General features: G+C 38.0%; 1 protein-coding gene and 1 long non-coding RNA gene across 2 annotated transcripts; one reads left to right on the plus strand and one right to left on the minus strand.

Moving 5' to 3' along the window:
* Positions 1 to 625: 625 nt before the first annotated feature.
* Positions 626 to 8631, minus strand: scrt2 (scratch family zinc finger 2). The gene is made up of 2 exons (XM_055168987.2): positions 7989 to 8631; positions 626 to 4463 (listed from the first exon to the last, which is right to left on the minus strand). The coding sequence occupies exons 1-2, from the start codon at positions 8161 to 8163 to the stop codon at positions 3670 to 3672; spliced, it is 969 nt and encodes a 322-aa protein (XP_055024962.1). The 5' UTR covers positions 8164 to 8631; the 3' UTR covers positions 626 to 3669.
* On the plus strand, positions 5986 to 18127 carry LOC141363950 (uncharacterized). Its single transcript, XR_012369668.1, has 3 exons — positions 5986 to 6324; positions 9946 to 9999; positions 17493 to 18127. It is a non-coding gene; the product is annotated as an uncharacterized lncRNA (long non-coding RNA).
* The last annotated feature ends 4227 nt before the right edge of the window (positions 18128 to 22354 follow it).

A 22354-nucleotide genomic window follows, 5' to 3' on the forward strand; every position in this document is an offset into this window, starting at 1 on the left:
GGTAGAGCAATAAAAAAGAACAGGCGCATCAGACTGCTTGTGCTATTGATTTTATTGTTCATAAACATCACTATTGGCTTTACCCCTCATAACAGGCAAAATGTAGCATCAGAACTGGAAAAATCTATATGTCTACACGTAGAGGAAGATAGAAGATAAAGAGAGAAGGCAAGGAGAAAATGAGAGACACTTTGAAATCTCTCAAGGACCATATGGAGGGCTGTGAGTTGCCTACCATATGCTGAAGGCTTTTGTCATGGAAATAACTCTTTATTTTTTTGGCACTTCATGTTATTGTTCAGCCAGGCTGGGCACTTCCACAAAAGAAAATATAGAAAGAGGGAGAGAGACACGGACAGATCCTTATGAACAGAGAGAATGATTAGCATTGTTAATATTGCTGGTAGCTACAGCAGGTAATGAACCGATGGAGTCCCTGATCCTTTTCGGTCTGTCCAGGGTTCGACTGTTCAGAAAAGGTTAAGCAAATGTTTCATGCGATGTCTCATTATTGCTATGGTCTATATACACATATATTTACACTTGTTTCAGGAATAATGCTTTTAACTTTTGCTTTCTCCAACTTTACTCAGGTTACTCACATTTCTTTATGTTTGTGGAACAAATCTTTTTTTATATATAAGAGATGATGGTAGTCCTTTGGAATAGCCATTTTAAAAGAAATGCTAATGGTTTTCATAATAAAAATACCCTCTGAATTCAAACTTTATTCTAAAGGCAATGGCAAATATCCAAACCTAAAGTAACTTTTAGGTCAAAGAAGACACTGTGTTGACTTTCCACTGGTGGTGCGTCTGAAATATGAAAGATGCAGAACAAAAGCAGGATGGGTGTCCAACAACGATGCAGAGTTCGGCTAGGACACGGCGTGCCGATGTACCATGGATTGATAAGAGATGAAGTGCGGTAGAAAAGTGGGAGGGGAAAACTCATTATCTATTCCCTGCAGGTTTTGGCCCATTACTGAGATTGTGCCGTCCTTTTTACAATATGCAAAACGCTGACAGAGCCTTTGGCTGCTGCTACTCGACCTTTCTTACAAGGTCAAACACAGACTCAATTATGTTCCTTGACTACTGTCTGTCCACCAACACCTGTTAACCCCTTATGGGAGTGGACATGCATGTGAAATATAAACATGTGTTTGCATTTACATTTATGGACTCTTTCATGCAAAAATCAACTTAGAAATGTGCTAGTCATATGGTTTTCTATAGATCAGTAAACTCTGATTGGATGAACTGCATGGTAAAGGACTGCAAATGCACACCTGTGACTGCTCATTCGATTTTAATGCACACATAATAGCTATGCCTACACTTAACAGCCTAAGTTAGGATAATGAATAAAAACATAACTATTTATTAAGCATATGGTGCTTTTATCATAGTGCTGTTGCAGCAGTTTCATAAAATTATAAAAGTCCATGCGGTAATTTACCATAATAAAACCAAATTTAATGCACAGCTTGTCATGGTTTATTGCTTTACGCTGTTTTTCTCCTTAACGGTGGTAATAAAATGTCTGTGTCGTAAAATACACAGTTTGGTTAATATTAATTGCGACTGTCTCTGCACCATAGGACAGATGTAAAAGAGACTGATTATATGATTGAGCCTCTCATCCTTTCATCTCCAAACACCTTGATGCCATATGCTCAGTTATTACCAGCAATTCTGCCATTAAGCCTCTATTTTGTTTCATCTCCGTCCTGAACTCAGCACTCAGTCTGGCTGACTGAAACACTCGGATTGGTCAGTGAAAGGGGCGGGGTTATTTCTGGGTGTGGGATTTGGGACTGGGGGTCACCGAAACCCATATTCATATCATCGTATGCCAGCTGCAGCTTTGGGATCCATTTGGATGGTGAGCTAAAAGCAAATGCATGAAATACTTCATGCGTCGGGATAGTCTTTTATAATTACATTCGATATTGCAAAGATGTTAGACAGTAGTAATAAGTTTGTGTTGATGATAATAATACAAGTAAAAAAACCTAACCATTTTGCTCTTACAAAAAGGCTGCACATTTATTGGATGTGACTAGTTAAAATTATTGCTGCTGATTCCATTATTAAAATGTCATTTTGTATGTACAAAAAGAGCAGTTAAGGTTGGCTCCTACAGGGAGCAGTATAACTTCATTTTGCTGTGCATGTCATTTGGGATTTCACTGGTGTGTGTAGATGCACAAGATATTTATGGAATACTGAATTGCTTGACATTTGGAAATGAGATGAGTTGTGATGTCACACAGATGTGGGCGGAGTCACAAAAGCACACCATTTACTGACGCTATAGGCAGGAAATGGAGTAGAAACAACGAAATGGAGAAAATGACCTTTGAGATATTAAGGAGGTTTCGTTTATTGCCCTACATTGACTGCTAACAGGACAGCTGTGATTATATAAGTGGCTGTACCTAAGAAGAATTATTGCCCATTATTCAAAGCATCATCACCTGAAATTCCTCCGTCTTAAACACTGCATACCGTTCCTCTCCAAAAGACTAAATTCCCTCTACAGCTGAATCATGCATATAAAGAGTTTCATTAAAGAGCAGCATCTTAAAAGTTCAACGGCAGTTCAGAATCCATTACACAAAAAGAATAAATAAATAGGTGCATAAATAAATACACATTAATAAATAGGGAAATGAAGATAGATAAATAAATACATAAATACTTAGCAATACTGAAATGGTAGAAATGAGGTTTGTTTGATGGGTGCTTAAAGAGCTCGAGCAGAGGTTAGGGGTCATACCTGCCTCTGGGTGAGGTAATCATGGAGCAGGAAGACAAGGGGAGGAGCTCCTGTCATGGGGAGCACATGCAGTCTGGTTAAGTGTGTGAATTGTGCAGGAAGACCACCAGAGATGTTCAAACTCTGCTGCGATGTCATTGAACGTCTATGTCGTAATGAGAGCGCTTGAAATGTTCAGTCTCAAGTGCCGTATCCTCTGGGCGGCAACCGCGGTAAACTTGAGCAATGGCCACTCTTCTCTATTTTACAGCAACAGTTACAGGAAATGATTGGCACAATAAATAAATAATTAAATAAATAATTATGGAACTAAGGAATGATGGGAATATAAAAATAACACATATAAATAAAATACCAAAGTGTAACAAAAGTTTTCACCTTTCCAGAGGTCTACAATCTTTTTTTCCTTTTCATTTTTTGCAAATACTGTCAATATTCACATTTTCGTAAAAAGTTCACGTCGGCAGTTGCAAAAGAATTCAAAATAAAAGAGCAGCATAAAAATACAAATTGATTTTCATTTCTCAAAAAAGCGTGTTGTTGTCCTTTTTTATGTTTTTTTTCTTTCATATTTGCTATAAAACATCAGGAATCTAAATATTATTACTATTGTTATTAATAGCATTATGTTCATAAAAATTTGCATGCCAGGCCTCATAATTGAAAGAGTCTTTATGAGTCTTTTTTTACCAAAGAAAAAATCCAGCATCTATTCATTATTGTCTTCTTATTATTGGGTTTGTTTGGTTTTTTCTTGGTGAAAATATTGCTTTCTAAAAAAGGGAGAGTGGGGGAAGTTGTGGAGGAGTAAGTGGAGGAATTTCGAGAGTGTTATCATTTATCTCTTCTTAATCTTTCTTCTCTCTTATCCTGCATCTGGTGTTGTTAATTTTCAGATCCGGATTCGTCCTCGTCTCCAGAGCCTCTGAAGCAGGCGGATTCGTAGTGCTTGTTCAGGTACGACTTCAGCGCAAAGGTTTTATTGCAACGTTTGCAGCTGTAACTTTTGAAGGCCGAATGTGTCTGCATGTGAGCTCGTAGGTTGGATCGGTCGGCGAAGGCTTTTCCGCAGTGGGCGCAGGCAAATGGTTTCTCTCCTGTATGCGATCTCATGTGCCCCTGAAGAAGCCACGGCCGGCTGAAGGCTTTGCTGCACACGTGACATTTGTGCTTGAGGTCATGAGTGAGAATATGCATGGCCAGCGCAGGCATGGACACGTAGACCTTGTCGCAGGTGGGACACTTGCGTGCCATCTTGCTGTCGAGGCTACGGTGAGTCTGCTTGTGTCGGCTCAGATTGGAGGAGGTGGCGTAGGTCTTTCCACACTCGTTGCAGGTGTGTCTGGCTCCTCCGTTGCTGACCCCGCCCACTTCCTTCTCCTCCGGGTCTTCTTTACTTACTTCTGCGACCTCTCCCTTCCTTCTTGAGCGGCCGTCGGATATAAAGAACGCATCCATGGTGTAACCCTCGGTGAGGGATTCGCTCTCGCTGCTGAAGTATCCACGGGCCGTGAGGCCAGACTGAGGACTGTCCGGATGCTCCAGGTCCGGTTGACAGTATTCCCCTCCACCACTGCTGACTGGGGAGTACAGTGGATCTGGCAACCCAGACCCAAGCTTCATGTCGGCCTTCTTCTCATCAGAGTATGCAGTCGAACTGATGTAATCCTGGATGTAGCCTGTAGCAAAGACAGATTATGCATGAGCAAAATATTCATGTATTACCCTCCTGCTTCTCTACGCAACTGTAGATATGTGAAAAACAATTAAAGACACAGAACTACAGACAATGCACAAATGATTAAGCTTACAGGTGTGATAATGGACAGAAAAAAGAAACGGGAACCATGATGTTTAAACCTGATTAATGGTTGGCTGATTAAGCAGGTTAACTGTATTGGAGGCATAAGTGTCTGATTTCTCTCTTTTATCAGATGAAGAAGCTACTCTGTTTGTGATAGGATTAGCCTAGTGGCCCTTGTAGAGGTCTGTGTTTATATATCCGTTATAAACAATACAATGCTGAGAGGTTTTCATTCAAAATGGTTTCAAACTGTTTAAAGGGAAGTAATTAATTCAATGGGACTTTTTCGAAACACTTTCACTTCCATCAAAAGAGAACTGGTGTTCTTTCCCAGATTTTAAACTACCAAACCCCCCTTCGCATTGTTTATTTGAAATATGACGATATCTTTCCTAAGACAAAATATCTTATTCTTTATGTGGACTGAAACAAATAAACTCCTAACTAACTTCTCTAAACAGATTATTGGGGCCTATTGCAGAGAGGATCGAGCCTTAATGCATCGTGAGGGTCATTTAGGAGCCGCTAAAAGGATTTCTGGCAGCCGCGGAGCCCAGACACACATTTATCGACATTTGAATTTAACAGACATAATATGGCTTCCAAGGTGCCATGTCTTCGAATAAAATGTTTTTAATTCAATAAGCCCTTTAAAAGAGAAACCCAAAGGCATTTAATACACAGCACATGATCAGTTTGAGTGCTAATAAACCAATGAGACTAATGCTGCCCATTACATGCTATCAGAAATTCCCCACTTCCCAGTTCTAAAATAATAACTAGAGTTTGTCGCGTTCAAGTGTTTCATTGTCGTAAAGACACAGGATTAAGGTATTTTGATGGTATTTTTATATACTGTATAATATGGTTCAAATGATTATTTATATACATACACATGCAGGACTTTTTACAAGGCAATGTAGTTGTAAAAACTTATAAAAATATCTGTCACTACAGCAATTCTCATCCACAATGTTCAAAGTTTATGGTCCACAGAAACTTTGTATCAAAATTATTTTGGAGTTTCCCAGTGGTAAATTCAACTTGATATGGCGTCCAATGCCATTTCCCAACTAGGTAACCTGTACGATAATTTCAACAGAACATGAAGGCACAATAAAGAAAGCAAAGTGCATACTCTGTGGCATAAAGTATTCATTTGTAATCAAAGTATTCAAAGTATTCACCATATTAATTTATTACGATTTTGCAGTAGGCTAAAAACAAAACTTTGCTGTATTGCGTAGGAGTTAACAGGTTTGACATTTCGCGGTAAAAAAAAAACCAAACATTTCGCTTTACTTCCGGGTTAATTTACCTAAAACTTTAAAGATTTGTTTCTTTGTTTGTTTATTTAGTATTTTAAAAAATGTTTATTTAGTTAAATCTTAGTCGTAATAAAATATGTGCATAACAAGTGTCAGTCAAAAAGGACTCTCGTATCGCGTTTAATGCCCAGTAATGCTGTTAAGTCAAACAGCTGACTGTGTGATTCTGAGACGCCGTCTTTGTCTCGTGTCGTTCCTCGAGAGCTTATGAAAAGGCGATCGCGTGTCTTTAAGCGATAGAAATGTCTCTTTAGCATTCTTGTCAGCTATTCACTGATGTGACATGCGGTGTTGTTCTTCCTTTGTTTGGGGGGTCTTGATGCTTTGACCTTCACGATGCAGCAAAACATCAGCCTGTCACAATAATGACACACATTCATATAAACCGTCGATGGAAAACAAGATACGGTTCGTATTCATTAAAAGCCAATTTTATTTTAAAGTAAGATATTTTGCCATTAGTATTTCGTGGTGTAATTTAAAGCAACACACACAGCTAAAATAAAACCTTTGATTATAAATTTAATTCATGAAGAGCAGCATAGCTTAAGCCTTAAGAAAATAAGCCATGTTTTTAAAGGTTAGTAAAAGACCAGTAATCATGTTTTTTTTATTGTTTATCATTAGTATTGTATTTCCATACTCTTACTAGTTTTTAATATTAAGTTTTAATACCATAATACAACTATGATTATAATCAATTACTTTAGTATATTTGTTAATATTAACTATAGTAAACTGTAGAAAAATCCAACATACTATAGTGTTTTTAACCTGTTAATAAAGTATGCTACAGTATTAACTAAATTGATCAATTCACTAGAGTTAATGCTACAGAATGCTGTAGTACATTAACAAAGTGTAGTTATTAGGCTACTATAATATACTACAGTATACTACAAATTACTACATTTAAATATAGTAAAAACTTACAGTAAATTTTCACGTTGGTAGTAAAACAGTGGTTAATTTCCATACAGGAAAAGTTCACGTAATCTTACAATGACCCAAAAATATAGGTAAACAACAACTGTCTGCTTTTGTAACAGGTGGGAAGATATCCCTCATGTCTTATCTTGCTTATCCATGAAAAACAGCAGATCATAGAGAGCCACACATCTGTTCTAAAAATCTGCCTGTTAGGACAGAGAGCTCGCAAACTCCCTTTAGTCTCACTATAGCTTAGTTTAGCTCAGCCTGTCCCATCATATCTACTTATGGATGCTGAGCTTACTCTCTATGTGATGCTATTTGTGTGTGTGCGTGCTTCCTGTACCCTGCTGCCTCATGTGACAAAAGTCATTGCTGCCGCAAGCATTTTCATCCCCTCTTTCTCCTTATCTTTCCTTCAAGCCGTACAATACTGTACTAAAATGTCTCGGGAGACGTCGATGATGGCTGAAATTCGAACCCACCCCCTATTCCCCCAATGGCACTTAGATTCATGTGCCCGGAAGCAGGAGCGAGAAAAGGAGAAATAGTTAGATGAGGAGGATGGGGGAGGAGAAAGAGCGAGAGAGAGTGTGTGTGTTTGGAGCAATGTTGTGGGATGTTGCGGAGGGGGGGGGGGGGGTTGGATTGAAACTCAAGGGCAGTATGAGCTAAGGACAAACACAAAACACCAGCATCTATGCGCTTAGCTTGACTCTCCGTGTGTTAGCATTAGCTGTTACCGACCCTAAACTGGTATCAGCCTGCTGCCTTTCACATGGCTTTATTCGGATAAGCTGATCTCCCTTGCATGACCTGATTTGCTTCAGCACATCTGCATGTGTCAAAAATACAAAAACAAATAAAGGTTTTGGGGGTACAATGGAGGAAGATGAGGATGGGGGGCTGGGGTGAAAGGATGGAGGCTTTTAGGGATTAGTTTGGATCTTAAACCAAAACAGAACGGCACATTTTATGTAACATCTGCTGGACTTTACACAGTGCTCAAAACACAGCGTCAAATCTGACTTCTGCCCTTACAAAAGGATATTTTTGATATTTTATTAAGATTTGAAAAACAGGTAGGGCAACTGTATGTGTAGCTGCATAAAAACAATATCTGAGACAGGCACCATACTCACCATTTTCACAAAGCCGGACACCCAGGCTCGTCGTGGGATCGGAACGGGAGCGAGTAAAAGAATCTTTGAGCTGATCATGATGATGATGGTGATGATGATGATGATTAGATGTTGTCACGGGAGACGAGGAAAAATCATCCAGCTTGATTTTCTTTACCAGAAACGAACGCGGCATGATTCACACACGGTCGCACGCAGACGCAGCAGAAATCCCTCACATCGGCCGCAGACAGAAAGCCAACACAGAAAAATATCCCGGAGAAAATCTCGGTGCTGTCCCGCTTGAAACGTCTCTATTCCACCAACAAAAGAAGCTCCACGTCCCAGAAACCACAACAAAACAAAGAGTCAATGTAGGAAATAAAGAGCACACGGGAGGCGAGAAAGATGTCTGATGATTCAGGACTCTATGTGTGTGTGTGTGTGTGTGTGCGTGTGCTTGCTACTGTACACACACACGCCTGCTACGCTTTGGAAAAAAAGGGAAAAAATTCACTTGTTCAGCACTGGATAGCTCCTAGCCTGCAGCGGAGGCGGTGGAAAGGATAGAGAAGAGAGAGAGAGAGACAGAGAGAGAGAGAGAGAGACAGACAGAAAGAGGCAGAGAGAGGAGAAACTGTGAGACTAGCTGAGATCAGCAGTCAGGCAGGTTTTATAGAGGCAGGCGGTGGGAGAGAGATCAGGTGGTACATCGCAATGGAGCTGCTCAGCATTAATCCATCAAACATCCCTCGGGACACACATCACATTACTACTGAACCGTCTGTGCCTTCACACACAGGCAGACAGACAGACCCCCCTCTGATACCCCCCACCCTTCTCTCACTCCCCCATTCAATGAGAGAGAGAGAGAAAAAGAGGTGGAAAGCCTGAAATGTCACGCAGATCTCAAACTGAGTTGATATAACAATCCGCATGCATTCTGTCCTATTCTGTTCTGTTCGCCGTCCCGTCTGTCTCACTGACAAGCGAATCAAATACCGACGATTGGCGCGCCGTACCTGCTTCCTCTTTCTCTAAATCAGCAACGTCAGTTATAATTCATATACTCTTCCTGTGCATTTTAACCTGCTGCATATTCTTGAATAGCAAGAGCCCATTAACCGTAATGTATTGGAACTTTTTTTGCCACTCGAGCAGCTTTGCAGCAAATCTCTAGCACGTACATACAGTACACTACACACAGGATTGTTTCTTTACATTAATGAGGACTTCTGTTTATTTGAATTATACTTTAAATTCCATGTCCCGTCTCAATTCCAAGAGAAAACACAAACCGATTAATATAAGTAAATAAATGCACGATAGGTTGCTTTGATTAAAAGTATCTGCCAAATGCATACATGTGAACTAACAAAGACCTGTTACATTATTAGATCAAACATGAATTGGGTATGAGCCAGGACCACCTTGGCCTTTGAAAGCCTGGTTGACCATGCACACACACACACATAGCAACAACAAATGGATATGTGAAGAATGAGGGAAGGTGCAGGACACACTTGCTGATGGATCCTCGCAGTACGGGATGATGTCGGCATCTGCCTGCATACTACGGCTTTTATGTTCTACATGTCTTTGTGCTCGTGTGTAAAGCTAGAGGGAGTCTCTGAAACCTGCCCCCATTCACTTAATGAAGTGTCTGAATACATCACATGCCAGTCTCTCTCGCCCTTTCTCTCCCTGCGAGCAGTTCTCTAAAATAATTATTGTACAACATAAATGGCTTTTAGAATTGATTTCATTTCATGTCTGTAACATTACTTGGATGTAGATAATATATTAAGAAGGTGTATAAATTTGGATGCAAATTATCAATTGAATATTTTATTTGTTATTAAAATTAATTAAAAACATGATGGTCGTTTTTAAAATTGTAGTAATTAAGAGTAAGTAATCAAAAAATCTTTATTTATAAAATGTACCTATTATCATATTTTGTCTTTATATCTATTAGGGGTGGGAGGAGATCTCACCACACAAGATTAAAAACTCGAGATTTATCGTCGAGGTGAGAACGGTTTTGTTATGTCAGACAAAAGTTGAATTTGTTTCAAAACCTTTTATAGTGCATACATTATACATTATATTATTCTGTCATTCACTTCGTGTGCTATTTGTTGGGGTTTAAATGGAATTAAATGGCGTTTGGTCAAATTTTTGCATGTCCTCAATGTATAAGTGAAAGTAAAATAACAATGGGCATATCTATCAATACGCCGCCCTAGATCAATACATTTTACATATGTGTATAAATTTATATATATACAGTACTGTGCAGAAGTCTTGGGCCACCACCACCAGACTTGTTGTTTTAGAAGTTTTAATGTCCATCCATATTTATTTTTCAATCTATTTTATTAAGATACAAACAGAAAATGCAGGAAATGTGTACATTTTCAGGACTAAATGTCTTCTTTAGGCATCGTCTGTGTTTAGTGTGACCTCTCTTGGCACTAAACACATCTTGAGCGTTTTCGAGCAGAATGAAGTAAAAATACTAATTTCTTTAAAATGAGAAATTAGGATTTAATTTTATTTAGGTTTAGGAAGCCCTGTAGTTTCCTGCTATTGCTCAAGTGGAAGGGGAGTTTACCCTAAAAACTTGACACATTTACATTTTTATACAGTTTTTCTTGTATTTTCTGGATGTATTCTATTAAAGAGACTGAGAAACAATTATATATGATCACTATAACATTGCAAAAACAACTAATGTAATTCTGGCATGGTGGCCTAAGATTTTTGCACAGTATTGTGCATATACTGTATATGCTTTAAAATATACTGTATGTATAAATCTGCAGCAATGTACAGTCAATAAATAAATATAAAAAAAATTTAAATTAATATTTTGCTGAATTTAACTGACCCTTGGACATATGTAGCTTTTCCATTTAATATTATTCCAATGGACAAAATCACTGAAATTATCAACAAGTGAAATGTTACAGGTTGTGTGTATGACCCCCCCCCCATCCACCCATCAAACACACAAAGACAAAAATCCCAATCTTTCATTTGAGCATCTGGTCAGTGCCCCAGGACAGGCAGTTCCCTATACCCCACCCCCAGTGCCTGCGGGCCAGATCAGATCTGCCTGCTGCGTGCTATGAAAGGCTTTGGGTTTCATCCAGTGATTATTGTTTGGGGGGATTTATTCTGTATCTTCATCTATCTCATCCTCAGATAAAGCTACTTTTTCTTCTTCTCTGTTTCTCTCTCACTCACTCTCTCACTCTCTCTCTTTCTCCTCCATCATTCTGTCTGGAATGTTTCCTGTTTCTCCGGTCCCTGGTGTCTGATTCTCTTTACCTTCTATGTGGTTTCATTTATCCAGTATGTTCTTCTTGCGCTGCTCACAGGAGAAACACAAAACCCACGTTGGGAGATGCTGTACTCCTCTTTCCTTCCTCTCATTATCCCTCTTCTCATCATCCTTCTCTCTCTCCCCTGCAGTCTCTCATTGTTTTGTGATTTGGTAAGTCATAGTACACCATGCCTTCCTTTAATGTTTCTCAGTAATAAACCGAGATTGGATTTTGGAGCTTTTTGGAGGGTTGTAGCAGAATTGTTTCTGCTCATGTTGTAGGCTGTGTTTTCCCCTGGAGCTCTGGAGAGACTGTCTGAAAGCATCTTTACAGTGTGTTCTGAAACCTTTTGTCCTCTTTTTCCCTGTGATGCTTTATAAAGACTTTATAAAATTAAGTTGTTTATGCTGGTTCTGCTTTTACAACAAAATATGTTGTTACTTTTTTTTAATAAAAATTAAATATATATTTGGAAGCCAACATTAAGCCATTACATTGCAAGATTCGTGTTGTATTAAGCAATGACATATTGAAAAGTGGCAAATTGTTAGATGACAGATATTGTGTATTTTCACCTTTAGGCTCAAAAGGTCAATACTGATGAAGCAATGACACTTGTAGAGGCCTCTGATCACATCCCTCTCTGTTCTTGTCTAAGCCGCTAGATAGCACAGCACTGGGCCTCAGGGGCTGAGAGTTATAAATCCAGACAGTGAACACTGTGGACACATTTGATATATCCTTCAATATATCCCTAGATTTGTCTCTAACCTCATAGTTTCAGGTGTGTGTATAGTGCAGGACTCAGTAAGAGAGAGAGAGAGAGAGACTGTAAGAAAATAACAGAAAGAAAGAGTCGCTCACTCTCTCTCAAACAGGCTCCAGAGATGCCATTTTGGGCCAGATGACAAATGGCTCCTGTCTGCATTGCTGAGGGAGAGAAGCATGCTGGGAGATTGCTCATTTCCACATAATTACCCTCCTTCTCTCTCTCTCTTGAGATTCAAGATTCTTCCACTTCTTTTTCTTTGTTTTTGCTCTATTGTCTGTCAGTACTAACACAGTCCAGAGAGTTGATCTTTATTAACTTATGCTGTGTCTAGTCAACAAAAGTACAAAATATAGATTTTCGATGTTGTCCAAAGTTTTTCAGACAGTCTCAAATCTAATATCTCTCATCTTAACTTTTCTTTTTAATTGCCTTTCTGTTCACCATATTTTTCTTGTTTCTGGATAAACTTACATAAATTGTACATATTGGAACCAAATGTATCTATAGTCTCACAAAGTTTTGTGATATTGTCACGTATTTTTTGGATTCTTTTTTCGTGATCGTATAACGAATTCCTGTTTTCGTGTTATTATCACGTATTGGTTACTCAACTGCTTTTTCCTATTTTTAAACCATTGTCGCTTCGGTTTAGAGTTAGATTTGGTGCTTGCATTAGAATGTTACTTTATATATTGGTTTATACTATTTTTTCTGTTTTATTTTTTTATATGTCGCCTGGCGTTAGGGTTAGAGTTGGGTTTGGTTAGGGATGTCATTTTATGTAAATGTAACCCTAAACCGAAGCGACAATGATAAGAAAATAGAACTAAACAGTTGAGTAACCAATACGTGATAATCACACGAAAACAGGAATTCGTTATACGATCACGGAAAAACGCAAAAATTCGTGATAATAGCACGAAAAAAGAATCAAAAAATATGTGACTATATTACGAAATTTCATGAGACTGGGTAGACATATTAGGACCTTTGTAAAGGGTACTGCCCCACTGACAGCATTTATAGACTCTCAGGTTGTTTTCACATCTGTAATTCGGTTCATTTGGTCCGGACCAAAAGCAAAAAGTGATACATTTTAACTTTTTTAGCAGTTTTGGTTCCTTTTTACACCACACTGATTGCTCTAATCCGCACCAGTTGAAACGAACCAAAAGTCTGTCATGTGAAGAGATCCACATCACTCATTGGCCACATGTATTTGAATGTATTTGCTAAACTGCTTCTCGATTGGTCAGAATCAACGTGCGCAAAATTCCAACAGAACCGTGGAAGTAAACAAAAAGAAGGAAAATACAGCAAACACCATGGACAGACGGCTGCACACTGTAATTATGTCTCCATTGTTGTTTTACATATTTTATACAGCACTCTAGACACGTGTAGATACTGACTACCAGCGGTCTGCATGTGTGTTTGCACGTCGACACGGACAACGACGCAAAAGTTTAAATGCTGGAGAAAGACACCGTAGGATCTATGCACAACTATAACGAGCCCTGTAGGCACAATAAGCCCTTAAGTAAATATTGGACAGATTTTGGGATATAAATAAACTGATGGGTTGTATCAGACCAAATGCTTGGTTGTTACAAAACATGATAGGGTAAATTAATTATATTTTGGTGAAATATTTTGAAAAGTTTTATGTCAGTTTATCCAAACATAGTTTCATGTATTCACAATATTTCCATGTTTTAAAACTAACAAACATGGGAAAGGGTCCGAGATAAAACTTGATTTCCAAAGAAACGCATTTATTAGGTTGGATAATAAAAATACACAGTCAGAAAAGAATGGTCCCTGGGTGTCAGTACCCTTTTATAAAGTACACCTTTGTACCTAAAGATTTCATATTAGTATTTTTGATTTACATATTGATACCAAATGTATCTGGTACATATAGGACTTTTGTAAAGTGCCAGTTTTTTTTGGACCATTTATTGTATAGCTCAACTGTAGTGCAGGGTGTTAATAATCTTTAGAGATGCATAAATTACATAAACTACAGGGTTGTGATATTATCACAGGTAACACACATTACATAACTACACGCGTACTTAAACACGTATAGCTTGAATTCACTGTAAGTGGCTTTGGATAAAAGCATCTGCCAGATGCATATGTAAATGTATCACTTAAACTGCGAATGGGGTAAAAATTAACTCTGGCACATTTGTTTTTGTAATGAGACCTGTCAGCCACTAGCAGAAATTGTGTAATCACACAAAAACCAAAATTAGACTGAATCGGCTCTTGTCTCTGTTTAGTCTGAGATGTTGAATAATAGTATACATAATTGATGGCGTTCGTTTCGTCTCTTCAAAACGTCTTCAGAGAATGAAGGGCCCTTCAGCGATGCCTGCACTCAGCCAAATTACACTTAAGTACCTGCTCAATATTTTAACAGGACTCTGAAGTCTGGTGGGTGGGGGGAGTTAAATGATGGGGTAGGGGATGCAGGTGCCTTTATATATGACAGAAGGACTGGGCAGAAGCTCTTGATAACACTGCTAATGGGCCTCTTAGTTAAATACAACCTATTCAAATCCTGAATCCTGAATAGCTCGTTTTCACAGCACTTTTACACTTCCTACACGCTAGACAATCCATTTCATCACACGTCCTGCTTTCATAGCTGTACAGTTACACAATATTTAATTTTAGTATTACTCCTCGTGTCAACTTTGTCAGCTCGCAAATTTTATGACTTCATTCATGTAACTTGCTAACAATCAGGAGCACTTAAATAAGTGGCTGCATTGGAATGACAATGTAAAGTGTGTTGTCAGCCTGCAAAGAGAGCATCCATCCATGATTACAGACCTGTACGCTGCCATCTAAATGACTTTCCCCACTCCAGAAGTCCCTGAGGGTAAGGAAGGTTATTTCACAGGATGTGATTTTTCAATTTGTAACATATGATCAATGATCCATACATAAGAGTCATGCAGTCAAATAGTCATGACAATGCATATCTGCTCATAAAAAATAGCATTTTGACAATTTAGTCAAACCTAAAAAAAAAATGCATTTCATAAAATATTCAAGTGTCATCTGCAAACAATGAGGCTAAATTTGGTCACAGAAATATTGTTTTAAAAACTTTCACTTTGAAACCTGTTTTCAAAAACGTTATGTTCATGCCCCCAGAATGCCTTTGTTGTGTAAATGAACAACCAAAACGCATAAAATGTATCTTTAAACCAATTTTTACCTGTTCTATTTCAGTTCACACAGGTGACCTGATGTTTACGGAGCCCCTAAGGGGACAAGGAGCAACATTAAATAAAGTTTAGTTTCACGTGCGCACGTGAAACTTTTGCGTACTCACGTGAACGTTTCGCGTGCTCACGTGAACGTTTCGCGTGCTCACGTGAACGTTTCGCGTACTCACATGAACGTTTCGTGTGCTCACGTGAAACTTTCACGTGCGCACGTGAAACTTTCGCTTGCAAAAAAATTTTTGCACATGAAGGTTTCGCGTGAGCACATGAAACTAAACTTAAGATTTTTTTACTCCAATGTCACCTTAGGGACTCAGTAGATGTTAGTAATTTAATGTAACATTTTTTGGTAACAATGACACAAAAATTTAATAGAAGTGCCAGGATCTTAAACGGGATACAAAATAAATTGCAAAAACAATGACATTCAATAAAGTCTTTGACAGTCACAGCCAGTGTTGGGGGAAAGTTACTTTTAAAAGTTATTCATTCCAATATTAAGTTACTCCCCAAAAAAGTAACTAATTGCATTACTTAGTTACTTTTCATGAAAAGTAATACTTACTTTACTTTTGCATTACTTTTTCTTACTTGGCTGAATCTTGATCTCTTTCAGGCCTTGCAGGTGTTTTTTATGACTGAGAAGTTCTGCATTCAGAAATTGCATATTTTCATCACAAAAATGTCGAGCTCTGGCCTGCAATCGTCATTTCTCAAACTGTTCCCGCACAGGCTCGCACGCATAACGTACGTAGAGTACTATGTTCAGTTTAATTATTAATAATTATATATTTTTTAAAATCAAATTAATTAAATTGAAAAGTAACTGGCATTACTTTTTTTTAAAAGTAACTCAAATATTAATGTGTACATTTATAAAGTAATGCGTTACTTTAATCGGTACTTCAGAAAAGTAATATTATTACGTAATGCACGTTACTTGAAATGCGTTACCCCCAACACTGGTCACAGCAAACATGGGACAACGGTATGTTTTAATTTCTGTATTGAGCTCCAAGGAGGACAACAAACATAAAGATCAGAGTGGAGACCCTGTGGGCTGTTTCTGATCCTCACGGTTTTGTTCTGGTGTTGATTTGCAGCTTGTCAATGCACAAATTGACTTCAATCTTCTTGATTTTATTGAAGACTGACCCACTGAACCCAGAGATCTATACACCTGCTGCCCCAAACAAACACACACACACATGCACGCGCACACGCATACAGGGCTAAATAGAGATTGGCACAGGGACAGAGAGGGTGAAAGATGGTGTAAGAGAGCAAACCCGAGTGGTGCTCTTATCTAGTAAATCGGTTTGAATTGAAGCATCTTGCAGACTGTGTATGATGAGTGTGTGTTGTGTTTGAGTGAGTGATGCGTGAGTGTGTGTGTGTGTGTGTGTGATGGGGGTAGGGTGGAAATGGGATGGGGTGGAGGGGTGCTCTTTGTTCCCAAATCCATCTGCTGAAACATAACAAAGGGTAGTAAGAGAGGAGAGAGAGGGAGAGGGGGTGCTGAGAAATACTGCACAGATTGCCTGATGTTGAACGCTTGATGTGTTTGTATGTGGGTGTGCTGGTGTGTGGCTGAAACAATTTAATCTAGTGGTAAAGTGTTGTGGTGTGTTTTACCGTTGTTAAACACATTTCACTACAGGGCAAAGGTTGGCTTTTTCGATATGTGGGTGCAGGTAAGGAGGCTTGGATGAGGTGCAAGCTTAGAAAATTGGAAACTCGCTATCAAATAGCTGCAGAAAAAAATCGATGGAAAACATCCTGAAGGATTTATTAATGTGTTAAGATGAAGGTATACTGTCGCAAAATTATATAAATAATACTCCAAAGCCTAGGTGGTTGTTTAGTATGAAACTAGTTTGCTATCCATATCACCCAATGCATATATATGATTTTTTTATACATCATGTTAAACCACAGAATATAATGATATACCCAACTATACCCATTTTTAATCTTCAGCATTAGAAGCAAATCACTCTAATTTAGCTTTAGGGACACATAAGCGCGCAGCAGGCATTTTATATTGCTTTTGAAGGACAAATGCTGTTGCTGAAGCTCTGTGTTTCTCAGTGCACCAAATGGTAACACGTTAGCTGCTTTGCAGATTTTATGAATGTCATTAATGGGTTGTAACAGGTGCTCTTTATGCTTGCAGAGGCAGAGGTGCGTGTTCAGCAGAATCATGAGAGACACATACCCAACACTGACATGTGTGACTGCAGATCTCTTATGGACCTGATTATGACCCTGGAAACATCACTGATTTGGCCATCTATGGGATTAATTACTGCACCACCCGGGAGCGCATTAGTCTGCCGTATTAGTCATATCGCCATGATCCATGTGCATTCACTAACATTGAAAATACAACATTCATTTTCTATCAAGCCATTATTTTAATTTTGTCTTGAAAATTATTTAAAAGCTTTTTTAAAGTATTTAAAAATACTGCATTATTCAATCATGTCCAAACCTTTATTATTGCATCTCTTTCTTTATGTGTCTGGTGCAACATTAAGGTCAGGCCTTGATGTTTCATTATTCGTGATTTCTTTGTATGAGGGCAATGCCTTAGGCACTCACAGTATATTGCTGCAAAAGTGTGTGAATGGTTGACCATATGCTTTAAGAACAGGGCCATGGCCTAATTTCGAAATAAATTGTCCTGTCTAAACATAACCCAACACACACTTGCACATGTGCATAAATATACAGTATTGTGCAAAAGGCGTCAGACACCACCAGCTTTGTTGTTTTAGCATAATTTTAATGACCATCTTTATTTATTTTTCGCACATGCACTTCTTTAACATAAAAACAGAAAATACTAGAAGTATTATACGTACACAAAATGTAAAAAGACAAAATTATTTGAATAAAATAGCTACTTCGGGCAAAAATCTGAATGTGACCGCCTTTAGCACTAATCTCAGCTTGAACTCTTTTAAGGAGACTCAAGTCCTGAAATCATTACATTAGAAATAAGAGTTTTGTTAAATTTAGGTTTCAGTGAGCCTGCATGTCCCTGTTGTTCCTCAAGTGTAAGGGAAGGTCACATTGAATACTTCACACTTTACTATATTTTTATTATATAAAAATAGAAAAAAATGTCAATGCTGCATACAAATGTCATGTATTTTCTGGTTATAGACTGAGAAAAGTTGTTATGTGTCATTTGTTCAATTGTGTCATTTTTAATATGACATTGTTTGAGGTGTCTTTCTTATGACAACTTGACATAAACCAATACATCATAACTTCATAAATCTGTCATAAACATGACATAGCAGAATAATTATCAAACTTAAGAAACTACCTAGCTTTATGTGTTATTACATTACATTAAACTGTAATTAAAATGTAATTACGTGTTAATACTCTATAAATAGTTTTATAACAGCATCATGAATATTTTTCTTGACCTCAACTACAGTGTTACAAATTGAACTTATCATTAAAATATAATTAAGTGGTAATACTATGTAAAATAATTTTAAATACCTTAACAAAATGCAACTGACACGTCAAAAGTTTTAGGTGATTCTGTCTCCAGATGCAATCAAATATAATTGTATCAATTTTAATAATAATAATAATAATAATTATTATTATTATTATTATTATTATTATTATTATTATTATTATTATTATTATTATTATTATTATTATTATTATTGGAGGATTGATTTTATTTCTCTAACACCTGGAAAAAACATTATGAACCGAAGAATATTCATAACACTGTTATAAAACTATTTGACAGAGTATTAACACTTAATGACATTTAAATGACACATTATATTTGTACCACTGTAGATGAGGTCAAGAAAAATATTCATAAAACTGTTACCGTGGGTTTACACCAGCAGCGTTTGAGGCGTCAAAACGCGTCTACTGCGTCTAGTTTGCCGCTTGAACATTTTGAGTTAACTCGCTTCATTCGCATGTGAAAGCCGCACGTGAAATTCTAGTCAAAGAGACATTCATGCGGAAATTTGCCTCATGTGAGGGGCTTTTGCGACTCTGCTCGCTTCCTGTAATCACGTCATTACTGAGCAAGCTCCTGATTGGTTAATGCGGCGCGTTTTTCTGCCAAAGCTCAAATTTTCCAACTCGCGCATTTGCCGCGACAACGCTCAATTTGCGTCTTTACATTGACTTAACATTGAAATCACTCACGCTTGACGCCTCAACCGTGGTTGCTATGAACGCAGCATTATAAAACTATTTGACACTTAATGACATTTAAATGACAAATTATATTTGTACCATTGTAGTTGAGGTCAGGAAAAATATTTCTGATGCTGTTATAAAATTATTTGACAGAGTATTAACAACTTATGACATTTTAATGACAAATTCAATTTGTATCACTGGTAAAAAGTGGTCAGTTATGTTGTCTTGGTAATGTCAAGTTGTCATGACAAGTTATGATGTATTGGTTAATGTCAAATTGTCATAACAAAGAAATCTTAAACAATGTCATCTTTACAACAAAAATGACATAATTGAACAAATGACACTTAATGTGCATAAAATCTCCTTCATGTTCATGACACGTGGCATATCATGATTATGAAGGTGTCATGTCAGTCTTATGAACACCCCTTAAGTAAAGTAAAGCCTTCCGCGCCTAAGCCCAAGTGAACCACGCCCCGGCCCACCTCTGCAACCTGGCCGCGGCGCGATTAACCATTCCGCGCTCGGGCGCGAAACAGAGCGATCACACTTGTCAAACAAACCAGGCTTTGGGGGTCAAACGCGCCCGAGCGCGGTTTGGTTTGGATAGTGTGAGTGCGCCCTAAGACTTTTGAACAGTACTGTACACCATACACACCGGCTATATTTATTTGGGAATGGGGGGGTGTTTTGTTTAATGTTTCACATGAAAAAAATCCTAATTCTTGTCCACACATATTCTGTAAGATCATTCATTTGATCTACTAGTGCATCCCACTAGACATTATTAACGTATTAGACAGATCACTCACACGCACTCAGTCCAGTTGGTATTTTATGCCACTCAGTTGTCATCCTTATCCACTTAAGGTCACTTTGTTTCTTTTTAAAGACTAAAAATGGAAATGTGGCTTTATAAATATGCATGACCATGATTGCCTCCCAGCACTCAGAGAAAAATATTTAGCATCTATGTTTATTCAAAGGTTCATTTTTCTGTTGAATTCTTTTTTGAAGATACTTTTCTCCTGCAGAAATATCAGATGTTTCGGCACAGGGTGACCTTCCGGAACATGACAGCTTTCAAAACTTAACTGTCTGTGTTGCACAACACCTTTGGACTTGTGCAACATGTGAATTGTGCAGCCAGCACAGCAGAAAAACATGTAGAGTTTAAACTCGCTGAAAGACTCACAGAACAAAATCCTGTGGGGGAGTCAGACATGCTCAACCTGTAACTTAAGGTGAGGTGTTATGGTGTTATGGTGTTATAACATGAGAAATGCAAGTGTGGTTGAATAAACAACAGTATCTCAATAAATGAGAAAGAGAGAGAGAGAGAGAGAGAGAGAGAGAGAGAGAGAGAGAGAAGCATTGGCCTGAATGTAAAATTCATCGTATATTGTCTGTCCTATTTTTTTCTTCCTTTTTTGTGTTTCTTCACTGACCTTACTATATAGAAACCATTGGGGAATTAAAAGAAAGTCAGCAAGTACTCTAATATAAGAAGAAATGAAAGTTTTTTTTTGTGTGGAGGGGTTGCATTCCAATATTTCCCCCTTAATTTTTAATAATAATTCATTTCTGCTTATGCTTGAATTTTGCCGTTTTCAGTGTTTCTTTTAAAGTTTGATTCTCTCTATAAAGTATAAACACCGTGGACCTGTAACTTTGTCAAAATATTGCTCTGTTTGGTTGAGAAACCCAACCAACCTTGTTTTATCCACCCCCAAGCAACATTGCCTCAACCAGTAGCTGACCAGTTGGAAAAAGGGAAAGCATTCAGAAATCTTTTTTTGTAAATTATAAAACATTTTACAAATCTATTTATTTGTGTTAATGCAAGAACATATTTAACCTGCAATACAGGGCAATAATTTTTTTTCATAAATTAAAGTCATTCCATATCAGGGGTCACGGCAACTTGATTTCATGCAGAATGCATTGTGCCATGACAGTGCAAGTTTAGAAAGGATAAGAGAGAAATGTGCACACAGAACTCAATGACAGCAGAAATGACTCTGGAAAGGTAAGAAACTCTCTGAAGGTTACCATGGTGATGAGCTCATAGTGTTCATGTGGCTCGGGTCCAAATGGACAATCTCTCTATCCATTCATTATATAAAAACAGTTTCCTTTCCAGACATGAGTAAAAATCATAAATCAGCTGGACGAGATAGACATAGCAAAAAAATCTGGGAGTTAGAGGTTACATTTATATAGTGGAAGGAAATAGAATATACACTTTGTACAGAATAAAAGTCATTAAAGTTCCCATAAAACGAACACCTGTACTCTAAGGAAAAAGGTACCAAAGTTGTCACTATAAAAGGTCCTAATATGCAGTGGCGGCCGGTGACTTCTTTTTTTGAGGGCCCTCGATGCGAAGTTCGTCACAACATGTATGTAGCCGTCATGTGTGTGGTTCTTGGTTTCAGAATATGTGTTTGGCGGGCCCAGTGGACCTGTGTGCATCACGTGTCTTGCCAAAATAAGTGCCTGCTGCAGACGTGTCTAAAGTGTTTAAGATAAAAGAGACGCTCGCGTTTGCCAGATACTCGCATAATCTCATGCGTAATCAAAGTTTACTGTTACGGGAGTGTCTTGCATGTATTTTGTGAACGCGAGCATCTCTTTTAGCATAAACGGTTTTGATTTGTGTGCAGCAGGTACTTATTTTGACAAAACACGTGATGCACATGGTTCACATGACGCAACAAACACATATTTTGAAAACACGGCAACACACATGACACTCCGAACACTTATTTTGAATTTGCGCCCCTCGGAAGAGCAGTCACGAGCCGCCATTGCTAATATGTACAATTTTCATTTTAA

The sequence above is a fragment of the Misgurnus anguillicaudatus genome, chromosome 5 (assembly GCF_027580225.2).
Source record: "Misgurnus anguillicaudatus chromosome 5, ASM2758022v2, whole genome shotgun sequence".
NCBI lineage: Eukaryota > Metazoa > Chordata > Actinopteri > Cypriniformes > Cobitidae > Misgurnus > Misgurnus anguillicaudatus.